At 41.4% G+C, this 23,273-nt stretch overlaps 2 protein-coding genes across 4 annotated transcripts in view; one reads left to right on the plus strand and one right to left on the minus strand.

The window, feature by feature from the left end:
• The first annotated feature begins 6 nt into the window (after window positions 1-6).
• NUP50 (nucleoporin 50) lies at window positions 7-11,169 on the plus strand. Of its 2 annotated transcripts, none has more exons than XM_057382332.1 (8): window positions 7-261; window positions 2,651-2,729; window positions 2,988-3,071; window positions 4,629-4,824; window positions 6,290-6,949; window positions 8,111-8,186; window positions 9,206-9,324; window positions 9,642-11,169. In XM_057382332.1, the coding sequence occupies exons 2-8, from the start codon at window positions 2,661-2,663 to the stop codon at window positions 9,842-9,844; spliced, it is 1,407 nt and encodes a 468-aa protein (XP_057238315.1). In that variant the 5' UTR covers window positions 7-261; window positions 2,651-2,660; the 3' UTR covers window positions 9,845-11,169. The 2 variants fall into 2 exon arrangements, with proteins under 2 accessions (XP_057238315.1, XP_057238314.1); XM_057382331.1 differs by lacking the exon at window positions 7-261 and adding an exon at window positions 652-714.
• Window positions 11,170-16,921: 5,752 nt separating this feature from the next.
• The window catches only part of KIAA0930 (KIAA0930 ortholog), a 48,212-nt gene continuing 41,860 nt past the window's right edge, over window positions 16,922-23,273 (minus strand). For both annotated transcript variants that reach the window (XM_057382334.1, XM_057382333.1), the window contains exon 10: window positions 16,922-21,681. In XM_057382334.1, coding sequence (XP_057238317.1) covers window positions 21,641-21,681 — 41 coding nt within the window. In that variant the 3' untranslated portion in view covers window positions 16,922-21,640. The remainder of the gene's footprint in view (window positions 21,682-23,273) is intronic.

Consider the following 23,273-nt stretch of genomic DNA (forward strand, 5'->3'; position numbering starts at 1 on the left):
CAGCGCGGGCCGGCGGCGGCGCCCTCAGCCACAGCCACCGCCACCGCCACAGCGGCGCTCCCGCTCTGAGCCCCACCGAGCCCCGTCCCCTGCCGGCACAGCCGCGCCGGGCCGGCACCGAGAACCGCGGGGGCTCAGCGGGGGATGCTAAACGCGCCCCGAGGCCGCGCAGCCTGCGAGGAGACCCCGCCTCCCGGCCGCCGCAGCGTCGGCCCCGCAGCGCAGCGCAGCGCGGCAGGAGAGGAGCGCCCGCCCGAGCGGGTGAGTCCCGCGGGTCCCACACGCGAGGGGCRGGAGGGGTGACCGGGCACGGGGGTGCGGGGTGGCGATGGAGACAGCGGGGGAACGAYGGGCTTTTGGGGTGTCGTACCGGCGCGGGTTCGTAGGGCTTGGAACGCGCCGAGGGTCTGTGAGGTGTGCGGGGAACACGCGGTGGCCCCGGGACGGAGCGAGCGGGGCCGGGAGTGAAAGCGGAACGGCGGGTCCGCGGGGACGGGAGCGCGGGGTGGCCCCGGCGGCATCCGGCTTCCGCTTCCTCCCGCCGGGACCCGCAGCGACACCGCAGCGACACCGCCGGGGCCCGGCACCGCTCCGCTCCGCTCCTCCGGCACCGCGGGGTTCGGCCGCTCGGGGTCCGGGTGGAGCGGCCCCATGCAAACCTCTCACTAACGCTGCGTTAAATAGGGCGGTGGAGTCCCGGGCGGATCTCTGTAGGTCAGCAAAGCATCTGGCTTCTTTTTTAAACAAAAAGAGCTTGTTAATCGAACAAGAGTTAGGCTGGAGAGCAGGGAAAGGTTCTTCTGTTCCAAGAGGGTGCTGTACTGCCCAGGCTCCCCAGGGAATGGTCCCGGCCCCGAGGCTGCCAGAGCTCCAGGAGCGTTCGGACAGCGCTGCCAGGGATGCTCAGGGTGGGATTGTTGGGGGGTCTGGATCAATGATCCCGGTGGGTCCCTCCCAACTCAGGATATTCTGTGATTCTTTGATACGTTTTTTCAAAATACTGACGTCTCGGCCTGTTCAGAGCATGTGCTGCTTAAAACTTGGTGAAGGTTGTGGACACCAGTCAGATGTGAGTTTGTGTTGGTTCTTGTTTYACGGGGTAAAATACACGTCAGGTTCTGTGTTAGATTCATGTTAGATTAATGTATGTTAGATCCTCTACAATGCTTTTGTAGAGAAACCTGTGTAACAAAGGTGGGTGCAGAGAGCCTGGAGCCCAGGTCGACAAGGTTTTCCCTCTTGTCTTGGTGGTGGACAGACTTTATAGTTTATGTTCTCTTTAAATARCTCAATAATCAAACGAATACATTTAAATAGCGTATAGTATATTATATACATACTATATGAATATATGCATAATACAGAATAACTTYATTTATAAATTAGAAATTATAATTAGAATACATTACATAATATAATACATTCTGTATAAAAATAACGAAACTATAATTTAAGTAAATGTGTCTTTAACTTYTTTTTTGCATTTTCAGTTGATTAGATTGAAATAGTCTCCCAGGGATCAAACAAGGACATGAACTTTCAGGAGARTGTGGATTAGGGTGTTTAAATATGTATACACAAGCCAATCTTTGTCCTGTACCTCCTGAAGCTCTAGTAACTTGACCTTATTTGTGATGTGTGTCAGACCAAAATTCAGGACGTGATGTGTGATCTTTAAGACTGCTGTGCTGCTGGATTGTTCTAAAGCATTTCAACATCTAAATAAGATGTTCTCTGACAAYGTATTGTTGCTATTTCTGGCTCTGAAATTCAGCTATTTGTGGATTTTTTTTTCTTTCTGGGCAGGTCTTAATCACAAATCCAGTGGGGGTTCTGGAAGAGTTTTAATTTTTGTGCTTGCTTGAGATTTAAATTGCAACTAAATGACATATTTCCTTTGGGAAGTTTTCATATCTAGTGTCAGAAGATGTGATCATAGTAAAAAAACATATTTTTTCACATAAAATTCCAGTAGTGTGATTGCTTGCCAGGTGTTTTAGACTGAATTCAGCTACCATGTTTTCTTTCTCTGGTTCGTACACAGCTGATAAGTTGTACTTTAGTAAAATGGGACTCAAGACTGTTACAGACATTCCTTCTGCAAAACTGATTTTGCTTTATATGGCAGAGATAACAACAAAATGATGATGTGTCTTCTTACAGTAATTGCTCTAAAATCCATGGTATGGTTTACATGTCCTTTGTAGGACCAATCTGATTTATTTGTATTATTTTTTCATATTTCAAATTATTAATGGCCTACCAATCCCATTTTTAAAGGAGAGCATTGTCTTTACTCTTTACCAAGTTCTTTGCCCAGCTGATTCAATGGGTCCTCATCAGTATTTATTTTAGCTGTTGTAAAGCCAGTAATTTTTTTCTTGCAGCTTACATGGGTATCCTGAGGCAGCAGCATGGAGTGGGATAYAGAATGTTTTAACCACAGCTTTGGGTTTTTTTTGTAGTCCTTCAGAGTGACTGAAAAACTATGGAAAACTTATCCCATAAATGAACTGCAWGTTTCTGTTGTTGCTTCTGCATGAACTGCAGTTCCCATTTTTTGTTCTAAGAATACAAATTGAAGGTCACTGCTGCTTAGGATTTAATTTCTGTGCAATTCTTTCTAGGATTTTTGTTTTCTTCCACACAGGTGTGGAAAAATGGCAAAGAGAATTGCAGAGAAGGAACTGACTGACCGAAACTGGGACCAGGAGGATGAAGCTGAAGAGGTAAAATAAAATGTGCATTAGTTCCCCCACTATGCACCCCTGCAGGTAGTAAAGTAGCTGTTTACATGTGCTGCGTATCTTGTGTGTAAAATCCACAGTAAAACTGGCTAAAAGTGTARCAATTAAAGATGATTTTATAAAAGAGGATTTAAAAAAAATATTTTTAATGAAGCTTCCAGTATTGCAGAGCATATGACAAAGCAGTTTTTAAGAGCRTTTTGAGAATTCCACTAATGATTCCACAATTTCCTCTTAAAGGTGGGAACATTCTCTGTGGCAAGTGAAGAGGTGCTGAAGAACAGAGCWATCAAAAAAGCAAAGCGCCGAAACGTTGGGTCAGAGGTAATGTAGTCATTGAATGTGACTGCTGGAGTTTTACTCAGTTCATAATACAACATCATGCCCAGGTKTTTGTTTGGGTTTGTAGTGGTGCTGAATGAATTTATCATTTCAGCTCACCAGCTTATATGTGCACATGAACTTTGGCTTTATTGTTCATGGCAAGAATAAAGCTAAGGCAAAAAAAGGGTCCTATTTGATGGGGTGAAAAGRGTGTTCTTGCATATTTTGAAGTAAAAATGAAGAGTGTTTTGACATTCCTTGTTATGAAATATTCCTTTGGCCAGTTCAGGTCACTGTCAGTTCAGCTCCCTCTCATCTCCTTGTGTCCTGTTCCCTGTCAGAGCATGAGACACTGAGAAGTTTTTGATTGCAGTGAGCACTGCTCAGCACCAGCCAAAACATCCTTGTGTTATCAACATTTTTCTCACCCTGAATCCAAACCACAGCTACTAGGGAGAAAATTAACCCCATCCCAGCCAAAATCAGGACAGTAGACTGGACAAAGTCTAAAAAGCAAAAGGTGACAGGACAGCTGAGGTTGCATAAGAAATCTGTGAAATATTTACAAAAAGGTAAACTTGAATCTTACTGATGTYCCTACATGGAGCAAGCAGATTGCTGCAGTGAAAAAGACTGCAGTGTAACTGGAATGTCCAGAGAGAAAGGTGGGACTAATCAGAGAGAGACAGAATAAAAATTGCTACCTAGGAATGAGAAGCAGGGGAGTGCACTGGAAAACACAGCACAAAAGGAAGCAAAAAGACCCATACCCACACTATGAGATATTAGAACACAGCCTAAAATTGACAAGCTTTGCCATTTCTTCAGTGGTAAAAGCACWTGAAACACAGAAACACTTCTCCTCTGATGCTTTTCCACAGACACTGAAAGTTCACTTCCAGTAGTAAGAGTTTGTTACCTCAAAAGACCTAAAAGTTTATTTGCATGTTAATCATACTTGGTCTTCTAGAAACATGTAAGAAATTATACCATAAAATAATACGGTTGCAAAGACATTGATTAGGACTGGGTAATGAAAAGGCTGCARAGATACATATTTTGTGATCAAGTACTGTCTGTTCTTTGCTTCTTCCATTAGTCACATTGGAATATTTTGGGTAAATCACAGAGGTTTCATAGGTGACTCCAGAGTGATGAGTGGATTGAAATATTGGGCTCYTGATTGCCATTGTAAATACTAAAAGTTGTTGAAAATAAACCTGAAATTACATAKTGCTGTGTAATTATTTAAAGAAAACAAGATGCTGTCAATGCCCAATAGGTAATATCCCCAGCTGTGAACAACCTCCATGTATCTGTATCCTTGACCCAGTTTATTTTCATACCAAACTTGTGAGTCTTTTGGAAACAGTAGCAATGTGTGTCATAAGGAAGCTGTTAATTTTSTTTGCATAGCTGACACAGTAATGCCTGGAATGACATGCTGAACTGGGGAAGAATAAAATAAACTGAGGATATCAGGAATATTAAGTGGGGATAGGATTTGTGTGGAAAAGATGTATTTAACTGRTTGTCTCTCTTCTTTTCTCTCCCCAGTCTGAAAGTGGAGGAGCTTTTAAAGGGTTTAAAGGCTTTATGTTGCCTTCTGGAAAAGGAGGAGGTGGCTTCAGTGGATTTGGGAATGGTGCAGGAATAAAGCCTTTGGAAGGGCTGTCTAATGGAAGCAGCAGTGTCTCCAGTACTCCTTCTTTCAGCAGTTTAAAGAGCACCTCTGAAACACAATCAGCATTTGGTAAGTTTAAAGTAAGCATACATAATTTCTCAACACCTTAGTCATAAGATCTAGGTAGGGTTATTTTAATAGTGAAAAAACAAATTCAAACCATCCTATATCTTGTGTTTTAAGGCTTTGAGACTTTATTCCTCTTTGTAAGATTTGTAAGGAGATTTTAGAGTGTTGGAGGGACAAGTTTTCAAATACGTGCAGTTTAAAGAGGTGATGACTGAATTCATATTTCTAAAACTGGAAGTAAACGTTTTGTAGGCACAAAGGGATATGGAAGGCACTGACATAAGGCAATCTGCAAAAGGTATAAAGCACCTGGTAATGTGTTTCATTTTTCAATTCTTTTAATTTAGTTTAAAAATACATGCTGCACAGCTAAACTCTTAATTTTTTTCCTGTATATCTGATGTTGCARACAGTCTTACTAGAATTTTATCTGCTACAGTTATACCTACATTTTAARACATTTTAAATACTTAGGCAAGTCAAGCTCTTATGCTTTGGAATTCCCTGAGGAATATTAGTTCTGTCCCTTTGTGCTGGAGATGCAGAAATGTTAACCYTGTCACAGAATTTTGATGTCACCATGCCATAGAGTAGAAATTGTTTGAAGTTTAGAGTAACTTAGATTTCGGTCAGTTTGAATAAATTACAGGAAACTGAAATATTCAATGAGGATTTTTCTAGTTTGCTTCTCAGGGTTTTTTTTGATACAGAAGTCATGCTCAAAAGTATGTAAAATCATGGGCTAGTGCACTCAGTGTTTTATACAAGTGGCAAGAATAGAGTCTTTTGATTTAATAAATGTTAAAGGTTTAATAAGTGTTGAAGRTTTTGGCTATATGTAAAATACAATTTTTTAAAATGTTTTGTACAAGATGTCTTTGGACTTCTTTTTTATACACCCATGTGCTCCATCTACCTTGTCTATCCCTAACTTAATCATCTAAACTTAAAACTTGGGTCTGCTCACTGTCATGGCAGTACTTGGGGCACAATGTGGTGACCCAAAAGAAGGAGCATCGCTGAGCAAGGATGAGTGATTTGATTTAAGAAATGCTGAGCAAGGATAAGTGATTTGATTAAGAAATGCTGAGCAAGGATGAGTGATTTGATTAAGAAATACTGAGCATGTTAGTTAGGCTTTTAAGAGAGCTCTGGTTTCTGGAGAAAAAAGAAAATTCTATCCACATTTCTTAGTAGGTCAGCAAAGCATTTGTTTTGTTTTGTTATTTTTTTAAACAAAAGCTTATTAACCAAACCAGAGTTAGGTTTGGTACCAGGAAGATTCTTCTGGCAGAGGGTGCTCAGGCTCTGAACAGGGAATGGGGACAGTSCCAGGGCTGCCAGAGCTCCAGGAGTGTTGTGACAACAGTGGGATTGTTGGGGTGTCCTGTGCAGGACTCGGTGATCCYTGGGGACCCCTTCCAACTCAGGATATTCTGTAGTACTGTGATTTTTCTTGTAACAGGATCCCCAGTGTCAAATGGTCCCAGTGGCTCTGTGTTTGCTGAGAAGAAGGCCGTGAGCCCCAGATCCAACGGTGGCAGCCAGCCCTGCTCATCCAGCAGCAGCTCGGGCACTGCACAGGGCTCCAGCTCCTACCACAAACAGCTGGCTGCTCTCAACTGCTCCGTGCGCGAYTGGATCGTCAAACACGTCAACTCCAACCCCCTGTGCGACCTCAGCCCCATCTTCAGGGACTACGAGCAGTATTTGGCAGGCATTGAGCAGCAGCACGGAGGCAGCAGTGACAGTGGATCTGAGAATGAAAGCAGCAAGACCTTTGGCTCGAGGGCTGTTCCTGCCTTTGGGAGTTCAAAGCTGCAGCAAGGCTCCACGTTTTTGTTTAACAACAAAACCGAGGATGTCTCGGACAAAAAACCTGAAGCTACRTCAGAAAAAAGAGACCCATCGTTAGGAGCTACATCAGCCGTCTCGTTTAATTTTGGCAAGAGTGTKGACAGTCCTGTTTTGGGCTCCCTTGGTTCAGGAACACTTAGTGGTTTCTCATTTTCTTCTGGGAATTCAGGTTTGTTTGGAAAAGACGTAAACCAAGCTAAGTCTCACGCTGCAGCATCCACCAGTTTATTGGAAGCTCAGACAGACGGTGGTAATAGTGATGACAAAGGTAAATTCTATCTATTTTTATTTATAGTTATTTTAATGGTCAGCTGTGAGTGTATGTGACGTAAAAATACTACAAAAATGCAATMTGAAGTTGAATGAGATCATGGCATGGTGTGGTTTAGGTTGGATATCAGAAAGGTTCTTCCCCCRGASGGTGCTGGGCACTGGAACAGCTCCCCAGGARTGGGCATGGCCCCAAGGCTGCCAGAGCTCCAGGARYGTTTGGACACCACTCTCAGGCACAGGCTGGGATTGTTGGGGTGTCTTTGCAGGGCAAGAGTTGGACTCTGAGATCCTGATGGGTCCTTGCCAGCTCGGGAAGTTCTGTGTTCTGTGTTTCTGTGATCATCAATATTGAATTTGAAAGTGCAGGATTATTCCACTAATTGGGAGAACACAGCCCCAAWTACGTGCTTACCAAGACTTACGTATTTCTGTCTATAATAAAATATCCTTTATCTGAGGAAGGACTTGAACTGATGAACTTTAAAGCAGCTGGAATGTTTATCTTTGAGCGTGCTGGATTTCTCAATCCCACTGCTTTACCTAGTAGGTTTATCAAGAGATCCCTSCAGTAAAAAGCACGAGATGCAGAACAATTTAGTCCATTTTACTTAATACATTGTAAGGTCAACAATGACAGCTTTACTCTGCACTTTGTGCTGGGTACAGTAGGCTGATGGAAATTCCAGTAGCTGAGGGGCTGGAAAGGCATAATCTGCCACTGTCTCTTGTTTGTCATTCCTGTAGCTAATTCCCTTCCCCCAAATTAAAGCTGGCTCTTGGAAGTATTTATTGTGCTTTACTTGAACCCCTTTGCAGAGTATRTTCTTAGAGATGTGAAAACTCTTTTCTGTTCAAACAAGATTTTTACTTAATAAGCTTTATACTTTTGGGGTTTGATTGTTTGGTATGGATTGGGTATTTTCATCTCACTGTAACTGAGGGTGAGGATGAAGCTGTTTTAAGGGGTGAATGAAAATCAAKTAACACTTTTTTCTGTAGCTGAAGCTGCTGCAGAGTTCACATGGACTGAGAGGTGTTCTGGCTATCACTGATGGGCYACAATTGTCCATGTCAACCAAGGTGGCTTAAGGGAGTTCTAATACAGTGCCAAAATCTGTGCTCACAGCATTAACATGTCAAAACTTTCTATTTAAAGGAGAAGAGGAGGAAGAAGAGCCACCAAAAGTCATTGTTAATGAGATAAAAGAAGATGATGCTTTCTACTCAAAGAAGTAAGTGACTTTAACTTGGAAAATCMAATTAATATCTGCATATTGCAATTCTTCACCACTGCCGTGCATAATTAATGACCTATTCCTGATTTCCTAATTAATAAAGTTTGTTAGGAATCCATGTAGAATATGAGCTTGTAAAAAAACTTACTTATAGGCAGGTATGTGTAAGATTTGACTRAAGTTCTTCTGTATCTTGGACACAACTTTTAAGAGTTTCTGTTGTATTTGTGATTACCTTTTTTACAAGTGAAGATGTTTCTGCCTTCATCAGGTTTTTAAAGTTAAAATTGCAAGGCCTGTACCACAGAAATCATGTACTGTACTGCTGGAAAATCCMCCAGGTGGATTTGCATAGCCTAAAATAAAACTCTTCAGCTGGGAAATGCTGATTATTGTATGAAGGAGTGAAGAAGTTGTGCTCTTAAGCTTAAAATGAAACTAGCTCTACTAGAAGCAGTTTTTCAAAGCATGTTCAGTAGTCCAAATAATTACCTGTCTGCTTGACACTCAGCACAGAATTTGTCCTGCTACAAAAACCCATTAGCTTTATCTGAAAGAAGGTATGTGCTAATTTATTAAATGGCATTAGGTTTATTAGAGCTTCACTTAAAAATGTTTAGAAATTGTACGTTAAAGTCCTATTATAACTTCAGAATGATACAGCAAGTTTTTATGGCTTTCTAATTAGTGCTTTTTAAAAGTAGCCTACATTTATTGCTCCTCACAGAGCCTGCATACAGGTTTCTGCCTTTTATTTTTCCCTGAGAGTGATTAATTTATCATTTCAATATTGAAAGAAATCATTCAGTTTCTCTTTGAACTGCAATWGCGGTCCATTAGCACATGAAACAATGTCAAGAACAATAAAGATTGATGTTACTCACAGCATGTTAACTCCTGATCATTGTCACTGTGAGTCAGATGGATACCTGTATTTGGGAGATATCTTTGTATTTCATCTCTACATGGCTGCACAAACAAGGATGTGGGATTTGTTTTATTTTTTTTCTCCACAGGTGCAAACTGTTCTACAAAAAGGATAATGAATTTAAAGAAAAAGGTGTAGGAACATTACACTTAAAACCAGCAGGAAATGAGAAAACTCAACTCTTAGTACGAGCAGATACCAATTTAGGTAAGTAAATTTCTTCCAGTAACAAGTCTTGATATCAAAATTCTCTAATGCTAAAGCATTAGGGTTTTTTTTTTTTCTTTTTTTTTTCCACAGCATAACAGACACAATTAGTGAAAACCTTTCTACTTTATTTTTTTTTCTAAATAATTTAAAATACTGACAAACACTTGTATGCCTCTAGTGAGCATCACAAAAGAGAGCACATGCAGCAGTGCAAGAAGTAAAAGGTTGTGGTGTATGTTACTACCTGTACTTGTGCTGTATTGCAGTAAAAGCTAGAAAATGGCTAATTGTAATTTTTTTCCCCTCGTATGCAGGAAATATACTGTTGAATGTTCTAATTCCACCTAAGATGCCATGTACAAGAACTGGAAAAAACAATGTTCTTATAGTTTGTGTTCCTAATCCACCGATCGATGAGAAGAATCCAGCTGTTCCTGTCACTATGCTAATAAGGGTGAAAACAAGTGAGGATGCAGATGAGTTGCACAAAATCTTACTGGAGAAAAAGGAGGCTTAAATAAGTTGCAGTCCATAATTTGAGGAATTATTGCCAAACTGCTGCTGCTCTTYTTTTCTTCCCTAACTTCACTTGAACATTTAATTCTTTACTTTGATATTAAGAACTGTTATAGGAATTCTGGAAAAATGATGTGAGGAAAAGCTAAACTAGCTAATAAAAGCTTTACTAGAACACAAGTGTTGGACTGTGCTCCCTCATTTTCAGTATGTAAATGCAGGACCTCTTCTGGATAAAGCACATGGAAGTAAATCCAAGCATGTTTTTAGCACCAGTCGACCAAATGGACAGAAATCTGAGTACAAAAACACGGTACCAGAGCTTCCTCACAGGCTRTGATACAATGCAACCACCTCCTGTTTTGAGAAGGGAGGATATTCAAGTTTACCTGTTGGGACTGTTTCTAGACTGCAGATTTTTCATTGATCTGTTGTATTCTGGTGAGAATGATTTTCAGACTCGGTGACTTTACTGCACCCCACCAGTGATGATCTATATTGTGCTGTGTCTGAACCTTTGCTTTCAGGACTCTGAGACTGCAGATATTTAAAAGAATTTGCTCGTGTAGTCTTGTTGACAGTAGCGGTTCCTAGAGAAGAACTGTCATTCCTGTTCTTACTGTAGCAACAAGCGAATGATGTGCAATATAGTACAAGCAGACAACTGGAAGAGTTTTATTTTGGACACACTTCCATCCCCTGGCTTCTGACAGGGCTGCAATTCCATGTGTTCCTTCCGAGGTGTTTGTCCCTAGTCCCGAAAGGATGTGCTGCACTGCTCCTGTGCTGCTGCTTTGCTGAAGAGAGCTCTTCCCACCAACAATCTTCTGGACTGCTGGAGCTCTTTGTGTGGCCCTTGGCGGGTGTCACATGGCCAAGGGTGTGTGTCAGTGTGGATTTTTCCATGTGGTGAAGCTCCAGTGCTGTGCTGCACTCATTAAATAACACAGCAGAGTGCAGCTTTGGCACGAGCTTTCTGTTGCATGTAGGGAGCACGGGGTACTCTGTAAACATAGTAAACTCAGTTTTTAGCTGTGTTAAAATTAACCAGGTGGCAATAATTTGTGGATCAGAACACTCATTCTGGTCTGGGTTTCCATCTCAGCTTTGTCAGACTGTTTGGTGGTTTACCCCTTTTCCTTTTTTCAAATGTTATTTCCTGGAAACTCCTTCCCTGGTAACTTTTTCTACTTCCAACTCTGGGACCTCTCCAAGAGCTTGATGTTAATGTGAAACTTGAACTGCTGTCAGATGTGACCAGCTCTGGCAGGATGGAACAAACGTGCCGCTTTGCCTCTGGCTGATGTGACACAGGAAAAACACCTTTCCTTAAAAAAAGGCACAGTGTGACACAATTCATACAGGGGACCTGGAAATGCAGCATCCTGTGGACAGGGAACAAGGAATATCACCAKTTGAGGAGGTGCAGCACATCTCACCTGCTCCCCTGCTATGGAAAATTGCTGCCTCTAGGCCTAATTCACTGCACAGTTCAGGTTATGGCCTTTTTTTCCCCTCTTGGTTAAAAGGAGGAAAATCTTGATTTTATCTATAGCCCTGTTGACCAAAGTTCCAAAATGCAGGCCTTTGCTCACATTTCAGCCACACTTAGTATACAGGAATTGCATTTTTAGTCCAACTGTGAAGGGAGCTGAGATGCCATTTGAGATATTTGAAAAATAAACTGGTGCCTTTTGGGGTTTCCTTTTGCATCTGGCTAAATACTTCAACCATTAAAAGTCAGTGACATTGCTTTCCTCAAAATAAGATGCTTTTTTATGAAAAAGTCKTGCTGCTACCTAAATTGGAGGCCCAAAGCTGACAGGGTGTATCTAAATGGGTATGAATGAAAAGCAGGATGTTGCCTAAATGTTTAGTCCAGGCTCTGGCCCAAGGGCTCAGTTAATTTTGCATTTGTTTTTTGACTGTAATATCTTAACCCTGTCTCTGTGCAGAAAGGTTTMTAGACAGAGCTCTGGTTGTGCAGCCCATGAAGAGCAGCTCTGTCTATAAAAGCTTAATTGCTTAATTCCAAAACCTTATGGATTTGGAACTSTTCCTTCCTCTATAGAAATGTGGACCAACAAACTGAATTTAACATTTCTTTCCTTATGCTTTGCCTCTGAAGAGGGGCAGTCGTGGTTTTGCACCACAGATGTGGCCCAGTTGTGACAGTACATCTTTGCCCTGTTTCCAAGGGGAGGGCAGAGTGAAAGGAAAAMTAAGTAGAATAGTAAGAAATTGTGTTGGGAAGATTGAACCTTACCATAGCCATGGTAGTAAGTAACACCTGAATTCTGTAGTGCATTTATTTGATTACTAAAGCCAGGGGAAGGTAAATAATTGGGATGTCACTTTCATTAGAATGTCAAATATATGCATAAACATACAATTTTGACCATTTTACATTGGGAAAAATGGCCTTTAAAAGAACAGGGAAGAATTTCCCTGCAAATGAGATTTTAATCAACATCAGTTCATGGTGACCCTACCATTTTGTGGACTATGAAGCAGGAAAAGTCAGTCACATGCTGACACACTTGGTGCTCAGGTATAAAGCACAGCCCTTCTCCAGCACTGTTAGAAATTTTTGATGATGCTTCAGTTTCTATTTAAGAAATATTAAAATACACAAATGCTGTAAAAGGCCAGAGATTGTTACACAGAAAAAAAAAAAGGCCTTAAATGAAAAAGCAAAGTTCGTGGAGAGCACAGACATCAGTGTACTGCTGCCTTYGTAACAAACTGGCACATGCTAAGCAAGGAAGGAATTTTGATCAGAATTGCAACTCGAGGCATTCCTGTGTCTTGGTAGATAATGTTTTTAACAGCTGGATCTTTAATATTGATATTACCTGATATTAAAGATGCARGTGTCTGCCCCAATCTGTGTTAATGCCTTTGCTGCTCCAGCTCTATGTAGACGTTGGAGTGTCTTACCCATTCCTCCTCCTCCTCTAATTTTGAAGTTTCAGCTGCTTAGAAATCTTTCCCTCTCACCTCCYGCATCCCCAAAACAGAAAATCAACATCTATTCTTTTAAATCTCAATAATTTCCAAGGGAAATTATTGCAGTTGGTTTGAATTGTATTTTTAAATACTAAATTGCAGTATGCAAGGTTTAGGTTTCTTTGGTTTTTTGATTTAGTTATTTTTGGTTTTTTTTTTTTTTTGGTAATGTACCCAAAATTACCTATTTGGGAGCATGACAGTGTGTTTCTTTAATCCCTTTTGATGAACGTGCAAGTTTAAATTAAATTTACAGTTCARTTGAACATACTGTAGAACATAAACGAATCAGGAGGTTTGCTTTGCTATTAAAACTTMAGTTCAGCTCCCTTTGCAGCACTGTAACATTTAAAATGTCGTTAGACACTTTCTTTCTGATGCCTTAACTTATTTGCATTTGATAAAATTTTGTAGCTGGTGCCTGTGTGCAGAGATTACCTGACATTAAACAATTTAAAGTGGCATGAGCTAGTCTAAATCCAATGAAAATGCTGAATGTGATGATTTATTAGTTAGTAGATTTCAAAATGCTCTGAATTTTTCAGTGGATACTTAAGTTTTACATAACGTGTATGTTAATGTTTTCATTAGTTCTGATACACTGAGGACGTGTACAAAAATCCATGGAAAATGTGAATAAATGAATGGGAGATGATTAATTTGTCTTGTATGAATCATTTTCGTTTTGTGTGTATAGCATCACATTAATAAAATGAATTGAACAGCCAGTTGCTTGCAGGTGAACTCCTGCCTGGAAAATCTTGCTACTGAAAGAGGGAATGTTCTGCCCTGCCCATTCCTGACTTGGAAACCTGGAGCCAGTTCAGGAAAATGATTCCTCCCTGCAAGGTCAGTGAGCTCGGAGCAAGAAACTGGGGCTGCTTTGGAAAACACAGGGAACACCAGTTCATGTGCAAACCCTCCACATGAATATGAAAGGATTTAGAAGCCACATAGTCTGGGTTTACCTGATGGCTCTGAATTTACTTTAGATCTTGCCTAGAGGCACGATCCTAAAGTCAGCCCAAAGTGATTCTTTTCTTCCTTGGTTTGTGACAAACCCTCTAGACTCAGTGCAGGCTCAAGGCATTCACTGTTTCCAGGAGGATTTAATGGTTCCACCAAGATTAAAGGCTGAGTGTTGGGACTTCAAAAAGTCTGCAGACCTTTAAGCTGCTTTTCCCGAATCTCCACAGCAATATTGCTCCAGCAGGAAAAGCAGAACTGTAATCACAACCACACTTTAATGTCTGGAGGAGATGGGAGCTGGAAGAGCAGGGGTGAGTCAGAACACATTGTGCAACACTAATTCATGACTCACCAGAATCWGCCGAATGTTGGCATAAACAGGTAAAGGAAAACATCAGTGCAGCTGGAACTAACATTTCCAGACAAAGCTTTTTTGCAGCATAGGTGCTCTCCACTGAGCTGTGCAGGAAAACTTGGCATTTTGGAAAATTATCAGCCAGCTCCACTCATTTCAACAGGGGTTTAAAACTGTATTCCATTTTCCTTTAAAGTGAATTCAGGAGTGTGCAGTTTAACTACCTGCACACTTATTATTCACACATTTATGTCATTACCTCAAGTTTCATCCATGGAACAGCCACCTACCTGGGTCCAAGGACTTCATCTTCTGCAGTGGAAAGGAAAGTACCTCMCACAAGTAAATCAGTAAATCCAATTTGTGCATACAAACCCTTCTACCTTGTCTGAACAGAAGAGTGGATCCTCTGCCTTGSTTTTCATACCATCACCTCATTAATCAACATTAACCCTACCAGGAAAAGCYAACTGGCTTGTCTTGGGGAAGAGTTTCCTGGCTTAACTAAGCATAAATTTATTTCCTACAATGAATTCAAGCTTGAGAGATTTCATACTTACCTTGTGAGGAACCAAGCTGGGGACAAAGTTTGAATGAATTTGTATTTTCTGTGATGTATTTTAATGTCTTCCTGAGGAGCATCAGTTCCTCCCACATTCTCATCTACACTGTTAATAGAAAATCAGACCCAGAGTCTTCCTGCATTTTACTCCTTTACTTTCTGCAAACTTTCAATTACAAGTTTCAGGAACAACGCACTTCTGAGAAGAGTACACAAGTAACTGTTTGCTAGTAAAGAAGCCTAGTTTTTCTTTAATCTCCAAAGTTGATTTTGTTTTGTAAAATCAGACCCAATGATAAACTTTTGTGCCGAGCAAAAGAAGGGTATTTCTTGGAAGGATCTCTCCAGGTGTGGMCAGGCAGGACACAACTCTCCAGGAAAAGAGTTTGTTTGTCCACCCAAAGCAGAGACACCACAGAGCAAGATATACTACAACACTATTAAACCCAYATTCATATTTTAGGATGTTCAAGAAATTAAGTTAGTAAAGTTGTGATGCCAAATTGRTTTTTTTGCCTTTTCCCTTTTATRTATTCTTTGTATTCTTTGCACGTATATATGTAGCCTATAATTGTACTCATCACTTGTTTTCCCAGTACATTTCCCTGGGCAGAAAGACAGAACCAGAGCTCCAAGCTGGGGGTACAAGGCCCCTATCCTATCTTGGTTCTTCCTGGGAACCAAGGAAGAAAGGCCAAAATCAGCTCTTCTAAACACATTTTTCTAAAGGAAGTTTAGCTCCCATCTGAGAGGGATGACCTAGAAAGGGGTTGAATCAGGGGAAATTACCTCACCTCTAATGTCTCTAATCGGTGATTTTTGTCAAATATGCCAATTTGCTAAACTTGTAAAACKATTCACCCCATGCTGAGGTGGGCATTTGGGCATTTTTCATATCTGCCCCTTGGAGGCCTCCAACAAAGACCATAYATTATACTACCTCCTAYACTAATATTATCTCAAAAGTGTGTTATTTTATTTCTAAGTTCTTTCAGGMATCAGTTGGGAAAGCTTTTTAAATATCTACATGGCACTCTTCAGTCCCCTCAGCATCTGAATAAAAACCAAACTCACAACCAGCAAACCTTCTCCTGTCCAAACTCCTGGATGATGAACGAAGCAGGGGAGGTTTGTTACCACCACTCATGAGGGTCTGCTGCTCTTTACCTTTTGTATTGATTTAAAAAACGCCTCTCCATTTTGGCTGCTTCTGAAACCTGTCAAAGCAGTCAAGGAAAAAAAGAAATCAAGATTTTGTTTCAAAGCCATATTTTAGTATTTTCCAACTAGCTAAGATTCCAGCCCAGCYGCATGTGCAGTCACAGAGCAACACTGCAGAGTCTGCTCAAAAATCTACGTACAGAATGAGACATGAGATATCCTGYTCTTCCTAAGCTCTGTGTTTTAATTCTCACCAATACCCCCACACTTAGGAGAGATGTTGTTACCTACCACATGGATTCATAAAACATCCTGGTCTGGGATTCTTTGAAATGGAATCATCAGCACATCAACTCACAGACACAGCTGGTAACATTTGCTCAAGGAGTGTTTTATTTTAACTAATTTAAACAGAAAAATCCCCTGAAGGTTTCTTCGACTGTGAAATATTAGTCACAAAAATCAAGTGAAGAGGGAGGAATCRGTGCCTTGCATGTCTTTAAATCTAGGCAGAAAACTGCCAGTACACACAATTTAAGGGAGTGTAAGTGCAGATGTAAACACAATCTCATTTTTGTGACAATGCACAAACCCTCACTGAAGCTCTTCCTGAATTAATCAGGAAGAACCATTACAGCCTACAGCCCTCACTATTATACACTGCACAAACATAATCCAGTTTAGAGCAAACCCCAGATCAGTTCAGAAGGGCTGTTCTAAAGGCCAAAAAGCTTTTGTAAACCAATTCAGGACTACCCTGATTTTCACCTTCTTCCCCCTTATCCAGTGTCAAGATGTCAGGGACTGATCACTGAGAGGTTCAGCAGCAGAATCAGAAGTTGGGCTTTGCTCCAAGGGGAATAAGAACCAGGAGCAATGAGGCCACTGTGCCCCATGAGTGTCCCTCTGGCAATGGATGCACACAGAGCACCATTCCACCCCTGGTGCCTGCCACCAGGAAGGAATGCATCCAAACTCCAACACCACCAGGCACAGCAGAGAGAAAACACCACTAGCAGAAGTCATGGTCATTAAAGAGGTCTGTTTATTGGCTGCAGGGTCCAACACTTTCTTCACTGCTGCCATAAGCAAAGTCAACTCAATTTTTGGTGCACAACGTTCTCCTCGCTCTTTGTTCAAATGGCTCAGTACAGTGCCAGCACGATTTTCAACCCATCACCGTTTAAGCAACACTGATGATTGATGAGGCAAATAAAACCCAAACCATGCAACATGTGTTAGGCTGATAAAATTAGGCTGAGAATATTTATATATTTACACAGAGAACGTTCAACATTGCAACCTGCTTGCAGACTTGTATTATCTGGACCAAGTATCCAAACAGCTACATTCTGGTGTAAAATACTCTTTTGCTTAAGGTTTGGTATAAAAGCCATGTACTTCACAATGCCTGTAACTGGATTCTACCACACTTCTTTTTGACACAGAATTTCTATACACCAGCACCACACACTCAGTCTTACACCGCAGAACATGGTAAGGCATTTGCAGACATCTGATTGCTGTGACCAAAGGAAATCCATTTTCCAGAACTTTCAGCCATGACCTTTGGAAACCATGAGAGTCTTTCAAACACAAAGGGTGAGTCCATAAGAGACACGTTGTTCTTCCTAGGACTATAAACTTGACATTTCTTGATGCTGCTACACACAACACATATAGAATTTAAGATTAATAAATTATTTTCCTAAATAAAAATTTGTTCTTAAACCCCACTGGGTAACAACAGGGCTTAGGCACTTCTGAAGATTTTATCTTAYATCTGTCTTTAATATGGAAGCTTCAGACTACAAAATATACAAGCAATCATCTTGAAAGGGAAAAATTAATGATGGGCAAGAAGCAGGTCAATAGTCTAAGAGTGCAGTCCATTTCCCTGGACTCCACATCCATACAGAACTTAAGTGACCAGATGGGATTCTGAACAAAGGTCTGCTGGAAGAAATCTGTCTGCAGAGCCAAGGACTTCCCTGTCTAMATTATGAACATATTTTGGGAAAAAACATATTACTGGCTGTGAAAAGCCAGCTGTGCAAACAATTCTCCTTTTCTGGAGAGCACACCATACCCAGAAATAGAAAACCAAGTAACAGCAATCCAGAGCCCAATATGCCCAAGCCTTGCAAATAATGACRACCAGGAGCATAAAAAGAAAAGGAACAGGGACCTACACAAACTGCATTAGCCAAGACAGCTGAAAGACTCAAAACATTTCTAAAAGCAACTTCTTTTAAAAGGAAATTYGGAATCCACCTTGTCCTGGCTGGCAGTAAGAGAACATAATTTCACATACATGGTGGTCTCTRAGGCAGAGCAATAATCAACTAACACATAATAATTGATTTAAGAGCTTTCTTTAAAAAAATCTCTTTATGCTGGTTCAACTGAGAGCAGTGAAAAACTTGTTATGGGTGAAATTATTCACATCCTTGTATCTGACATGTACCAATATACAACATCAATGAAGAGCTTGAGTGGTAAGCCTTGATCTCCAGAGGGAGTGAATGGACAGAAGGATGGAAAGAGTTAACGGAGCAATGAGGTATGGTGACATTCCAAAAACAAATAAAGCTGTTTTGCAGAGTTTCCCAAATTTGTTAACTGTGCTGCATCTTCAAACATCAGCATAACTAATGAAACCCACTGTGCTCCAACCGTTAGGACACTGGCAGCCAAAGAGCCTTCATGGCACTGCAGGACACACCAGCTCCATCTGCAGCAACTACTTCAGTTTACTGCTTAGGAGCTACAGAATTAAACCCCCTCCAAATTAATAGGGTGAGAAGTGCTTATTAACATTCCCTTTTCTTTTTTGGTGTAGTGCAATAGCATGCTAAGAGTCCAGCTGTGCCATTCTGACCCAAACAAAACTTCGATCAAATTCCCTGTCAATCTGTCCACACAAGGACAACAAATTACAATTTTCAGTGTTTGTTTAAAAGCAAAACAAAATGTGGAATTTGATAACAGAAAGCAGGAACCACTGGCTACACATAAGAAGTCCAAGACAGCTGTTTTAGAGAAGGAATGACTGAGAATCTGGCACATCTTTGCTTCCAAAAAGTACTATTGACATTCAGTAGACTTTTTGACCTCTATTTTCCATGGATGTCCATGAGGGCATACTTGTAGTCCTTTTCTACTAGAAAAGGTGAGTCTTCAAGGTATCTATAACATATCCCACAAGCAAGATACAAGAAATAAATTTACTTCTTTTAGGACTTTACAGCCCTTCAAACACTAGACACCAAAATCCACCCACATACATGTAACAAAGCAGACAACATCTCCTGAAAAACAGATGTAGGATCTGAACTGTACCTTCCWTAGCACTGCTTTTAAACTAATGCACTAGCTTAGAATCATTCCTCATTTGCTCTGAAATCTTACACAGCAAGATTTTCTCAGTCTTACAAATCACACAAAATTAAGCCACCTAAACATAACACACAACACCAAGAGAGCATTACAAATTCCTATCCACTGAGAAGTGTTCAGGCACCTACCACTGGGCTTCCTATCTGGATACACTTCCTTTTTACATTGTTCCTCTGGCTGCCTGACTGAAAAGGTATCAATTGTCATGATCAGTACAAATGTGAATCCTCTCTCCCTTCCCTTCCCTTCCCTTCCCAATGAATACTTAAAGGAAAACCAAGCACTGATTTGCCCAGTCCAGCACTAAGAACCACAGAATAAGGAGCACATTGAGAGGCTTGTTTTCTAGCTGAGGAGTGGTTTAATCCTCAGCATGGGCAAAGAGAGAATATTTGTACTGACTGATGCCAGGCACAGCACCTGCAGATCTCAGGTGCCCACCCAGGCTACCTGGCAAGTTCCTTGAGAGGGCACTTCAGCTGCTGAGTGAGTATTCCACAGTTTAGATGGTGGAAACACCCTCACATGCACASAGCCCCCAGGCAACATTCCAAGGTTGCAGCATGAAAAGTGGCTGTGCTGGTAATGACAAAGGCATTTTTCTAATGCCTTGCAACACATTTGAAGCCAACTGAAGACTGGTCAGCTGTCCCTGTCATACACTCATGCTGCCGGTGGAAGAAAGGCTGCCACACACACTGTGCTAAGGTGACAGCTTCCAGGCCTGGCCTCAAATACAGACAGACCTCCTTACCATGCTGGAGACATCAGGCTGGGCTCAATGACAAATTTGGTCTGCCTTTATGSTGAAGTGGAGCTATTTCCATGGAATCTAGCCTGAGGAAAAAAAGCAGAAAGTCCTATTTGAGAGGTTAAGTCATTGGATACTACTGTGAGAGTAACAACAAAGCACTTGGGAAAGACCAGGTATGAGAGAGACAAAGGTCCAGGCTCAGAGCACATGCCACAGCAACAGGTTTGGATGTTTCGAGTCTGAAAAGTGACAAAAATGGCATCTTTGCTCTCCCTGTCTGTGTKCTGGAGTCTTACATGCCCCAAGGGACACACCATCCCTCCCACTGYGGTCCTAAATAAACCCAAGTATGTATTGGCTCTCACATCAAAACAGCCAGAGCACAGTAATCWGCATTCACTTGTTTTGTTTTCAAATGTCAAGGACAGCAGTTCTGCCGTTTAGAGAGAGCTGCACGTCATGTGTAAACATAAGGCTGTTTTCCTGAGAGCTCCTGACACATCATTTTCAGAYCTCTCACTACGCAATTTTTAGTCACTTTTCAGAACAGAATTACGTTTCCATCTTTTGTATTTCACGAAAGCTCTCTGTGCTTCAGCATGTAACAACCAGAGCTGGAGAATCCAGGCAAGCTGCCCAAATCACAAAGCAGCTCCCGTGCCCTCCTTGGCTACAAGGGGACCACAAGGATGACTCTACAAACGCACAAGTCCAGCGCATGCAGGAGGATGTTGGTTCTAGTAAGGTTTTAGGCCTTTGGAGACCAATTATGGCCTCCTGTTTTTTCACTTTAGACTCAAACTGGTATTGATTCAGCTGAGAGAAAKATAAGCAGCATTAGTACTAGAGATGAACCTCGGCTTTACTGTAGCAGCACATTTTAGCCTTCTTTTCCCTGGCTCAATTTCCTAGCCAGTTCTTGAGGATGAAAATGTTGCTGTTCTTTGGTAGATACGGAAATCTGTCAGCAGAGTTCACCTGTCCTAACACTGACACATGAAAAATGAGAACATTTTCAGCCTCTTTTAAGCTCTGACCTGACCTGCTGCACATACCAAAATGTCAATGGAACTTTTTCCTTTCCTTAGCAGGAAGGTGCTCTCTCCCTGCTCCGTTACACACACACACACACACACACACACACACACACAGAGCCAATCAGACAAGGAGAGGGTATGGCCAGAGCCTATGGAACAATGTCCAATAGCAGGTCATTATGAAATTCTCACAATGTTTCTCCCAAAGAATATAAAGTTTAACACATTCTGTACATATTGTTGGCTTCTTAGTTATAAAGTAAACACAGTAGCAAACTGTCCATAAAGTGTTGACTTGGTTTAAACACAGCCCCTTCTYGTTTTATCTTGCTGAAAGTCCTTTTCCGGTCAGAAACACTCCAGCGATGTGGGCATTCGGTGTGTGACAGCAGAGGAAGGAAGAAAGAGGCACTTTTGATCGGCTGGTATTCCTGGACTTCCCTTTTTCCTGCGGAGGTCTATGTTCCTGACACTAGATGGTAGTGTTAGCACGGAAAACCGCTGTGGATAGGCACTTGGCAACAAGGCTCCAAGGCAGTGCCCGCTCTCTGCTATGTCATCAGGATTGGTTTCTGCCGCACTTCCAGGATATCTGGGCATGGGAGAGAAACAGACACAGCCAACTTAGGAGGCTCCTGAAAGCAGCCACAGCACCAGACAGCACGAAGAACTGGAGATGTAAGTGTGCCCTGCGGCACAGCACACCAGGAATCTAAAACGTGACAAGTACATGGCTTTGTCTGTTACAAAATGAGTTAACCGGGATGGAGCTGGCAGGAACTGAGAGATGAGGAACTGCAAATACATCCCATCATGTGGAGAGGACAACTGATCTACTATCATTTTTACCAGGATGAAGCAATGTAAGTTAGAGAAAGAGTGACAATATCTTCCAGGRTAACAAGTACCATTAACAAGAGATGCCAAGGGATTTCCCTTTCCTGAAGGGAGAATGCAACAACCCCAGACTCCTTAGGCAGACTTCTGTGGGTAACTCTTTCATCCATTCCATAGCCCAAAGCCTACATTTCTGCACTCAAAAAGTTGCCACAAAAACCACTCCTCTTTTTGGCTCCTCAACCCTGTATTGTCCAAGTGGGACARAATATGAACATGTAAAACTTTTGTTGTAATCATGGGCATCTTTCTAATATGTGCAATAAAACCAACATGGCAAGGTAGTTCCAGAAATATCTGGAAACTGGACTGTTGTGCCCTTTTCAAGGCTACACAAAGAACAAGGAACATAGGAAAAGGGAGCATGCAATTAAAAGGCTGATCAAACACAACTGCACAAAGAGGATGACATGAGCAAAAATTGATCCCCAGCTCCAAAAGTCTCCAGACACACCTGTAAAGAATTAAACACAGTGGWCGGAGTCSAGTGAAGGGCCACAGAGATGACTAAGGGACTGAATGATTTGACACAAGAGAAGAAGGTGACAGAAATGTGATTATCCAACATGGACAGAAGGGTCAGAGGAAAGTCTTATCAATCAACTCAAAACATTTTAAAAGATACTTTCATCATCGTCACTGGGATTTTAATATCATAGTACAGGTTTCCTGAACTACCCAAGAGAAATGAGCACTGCTCTCACTTCACCCTGCCCTACAAGTAACATTCCTGCTTCCTGGAAAGCTGCCACTGACACAATGCATTGATTGCACAAAGGCCTTGGAAACAGGGCCTACACAATGTGTCAAGCTAAAAAAAATGTGGGTAGGGTAAAACTGCAAATGAAAATTCTGCCTTACAGCCCAGACATTTCATGCCCTATTTCTGTGTATCTCAATATATACACCAATTCCTGCAACCCTATGTTCAATGAATTAAATCTTGGAAAGGATCTTCAAGCTCAAAGGCAATATTGGAGCGTGGAGGCATTTGTGCCACCATCTTGAGTGAGTATTAAATGCCAGCAGAAACAATAAATCTTCYGTGAATTCCAAAATGCCTGTGGTGTGAGAGTGAGCAAGCCTGGTAACTCCAGCTAATTCATAAGACTATCAACACAATGATCATAAGGAATAATTAGTATTTTAGTGAAACATCATTCAAAATCCATCCTTAATTACAAATGACCAATTTTTTTACTGGAATCTGTAATTCCTTCTAAATTGAAATCAATTCCTATTTACAGCAGCATTACAGAGAAATACTTCTTCCCCTGTCTTAAGAGC

This window comes from Malurus melanocephalus, unplaced genomic scaffold, assembly GCF_030028575.1.
Source record: "Malurus melanocephalus ecotype Western Australia unplaced genomic scaffold, MMel_1.1 scaffold_564, whole genome shotgun sequence".
NCBI lineage: Eukaryota > Metazoa > Chordata > Aves > Passeriformes > Maluridae > Malurus > Malurus melanocephalus.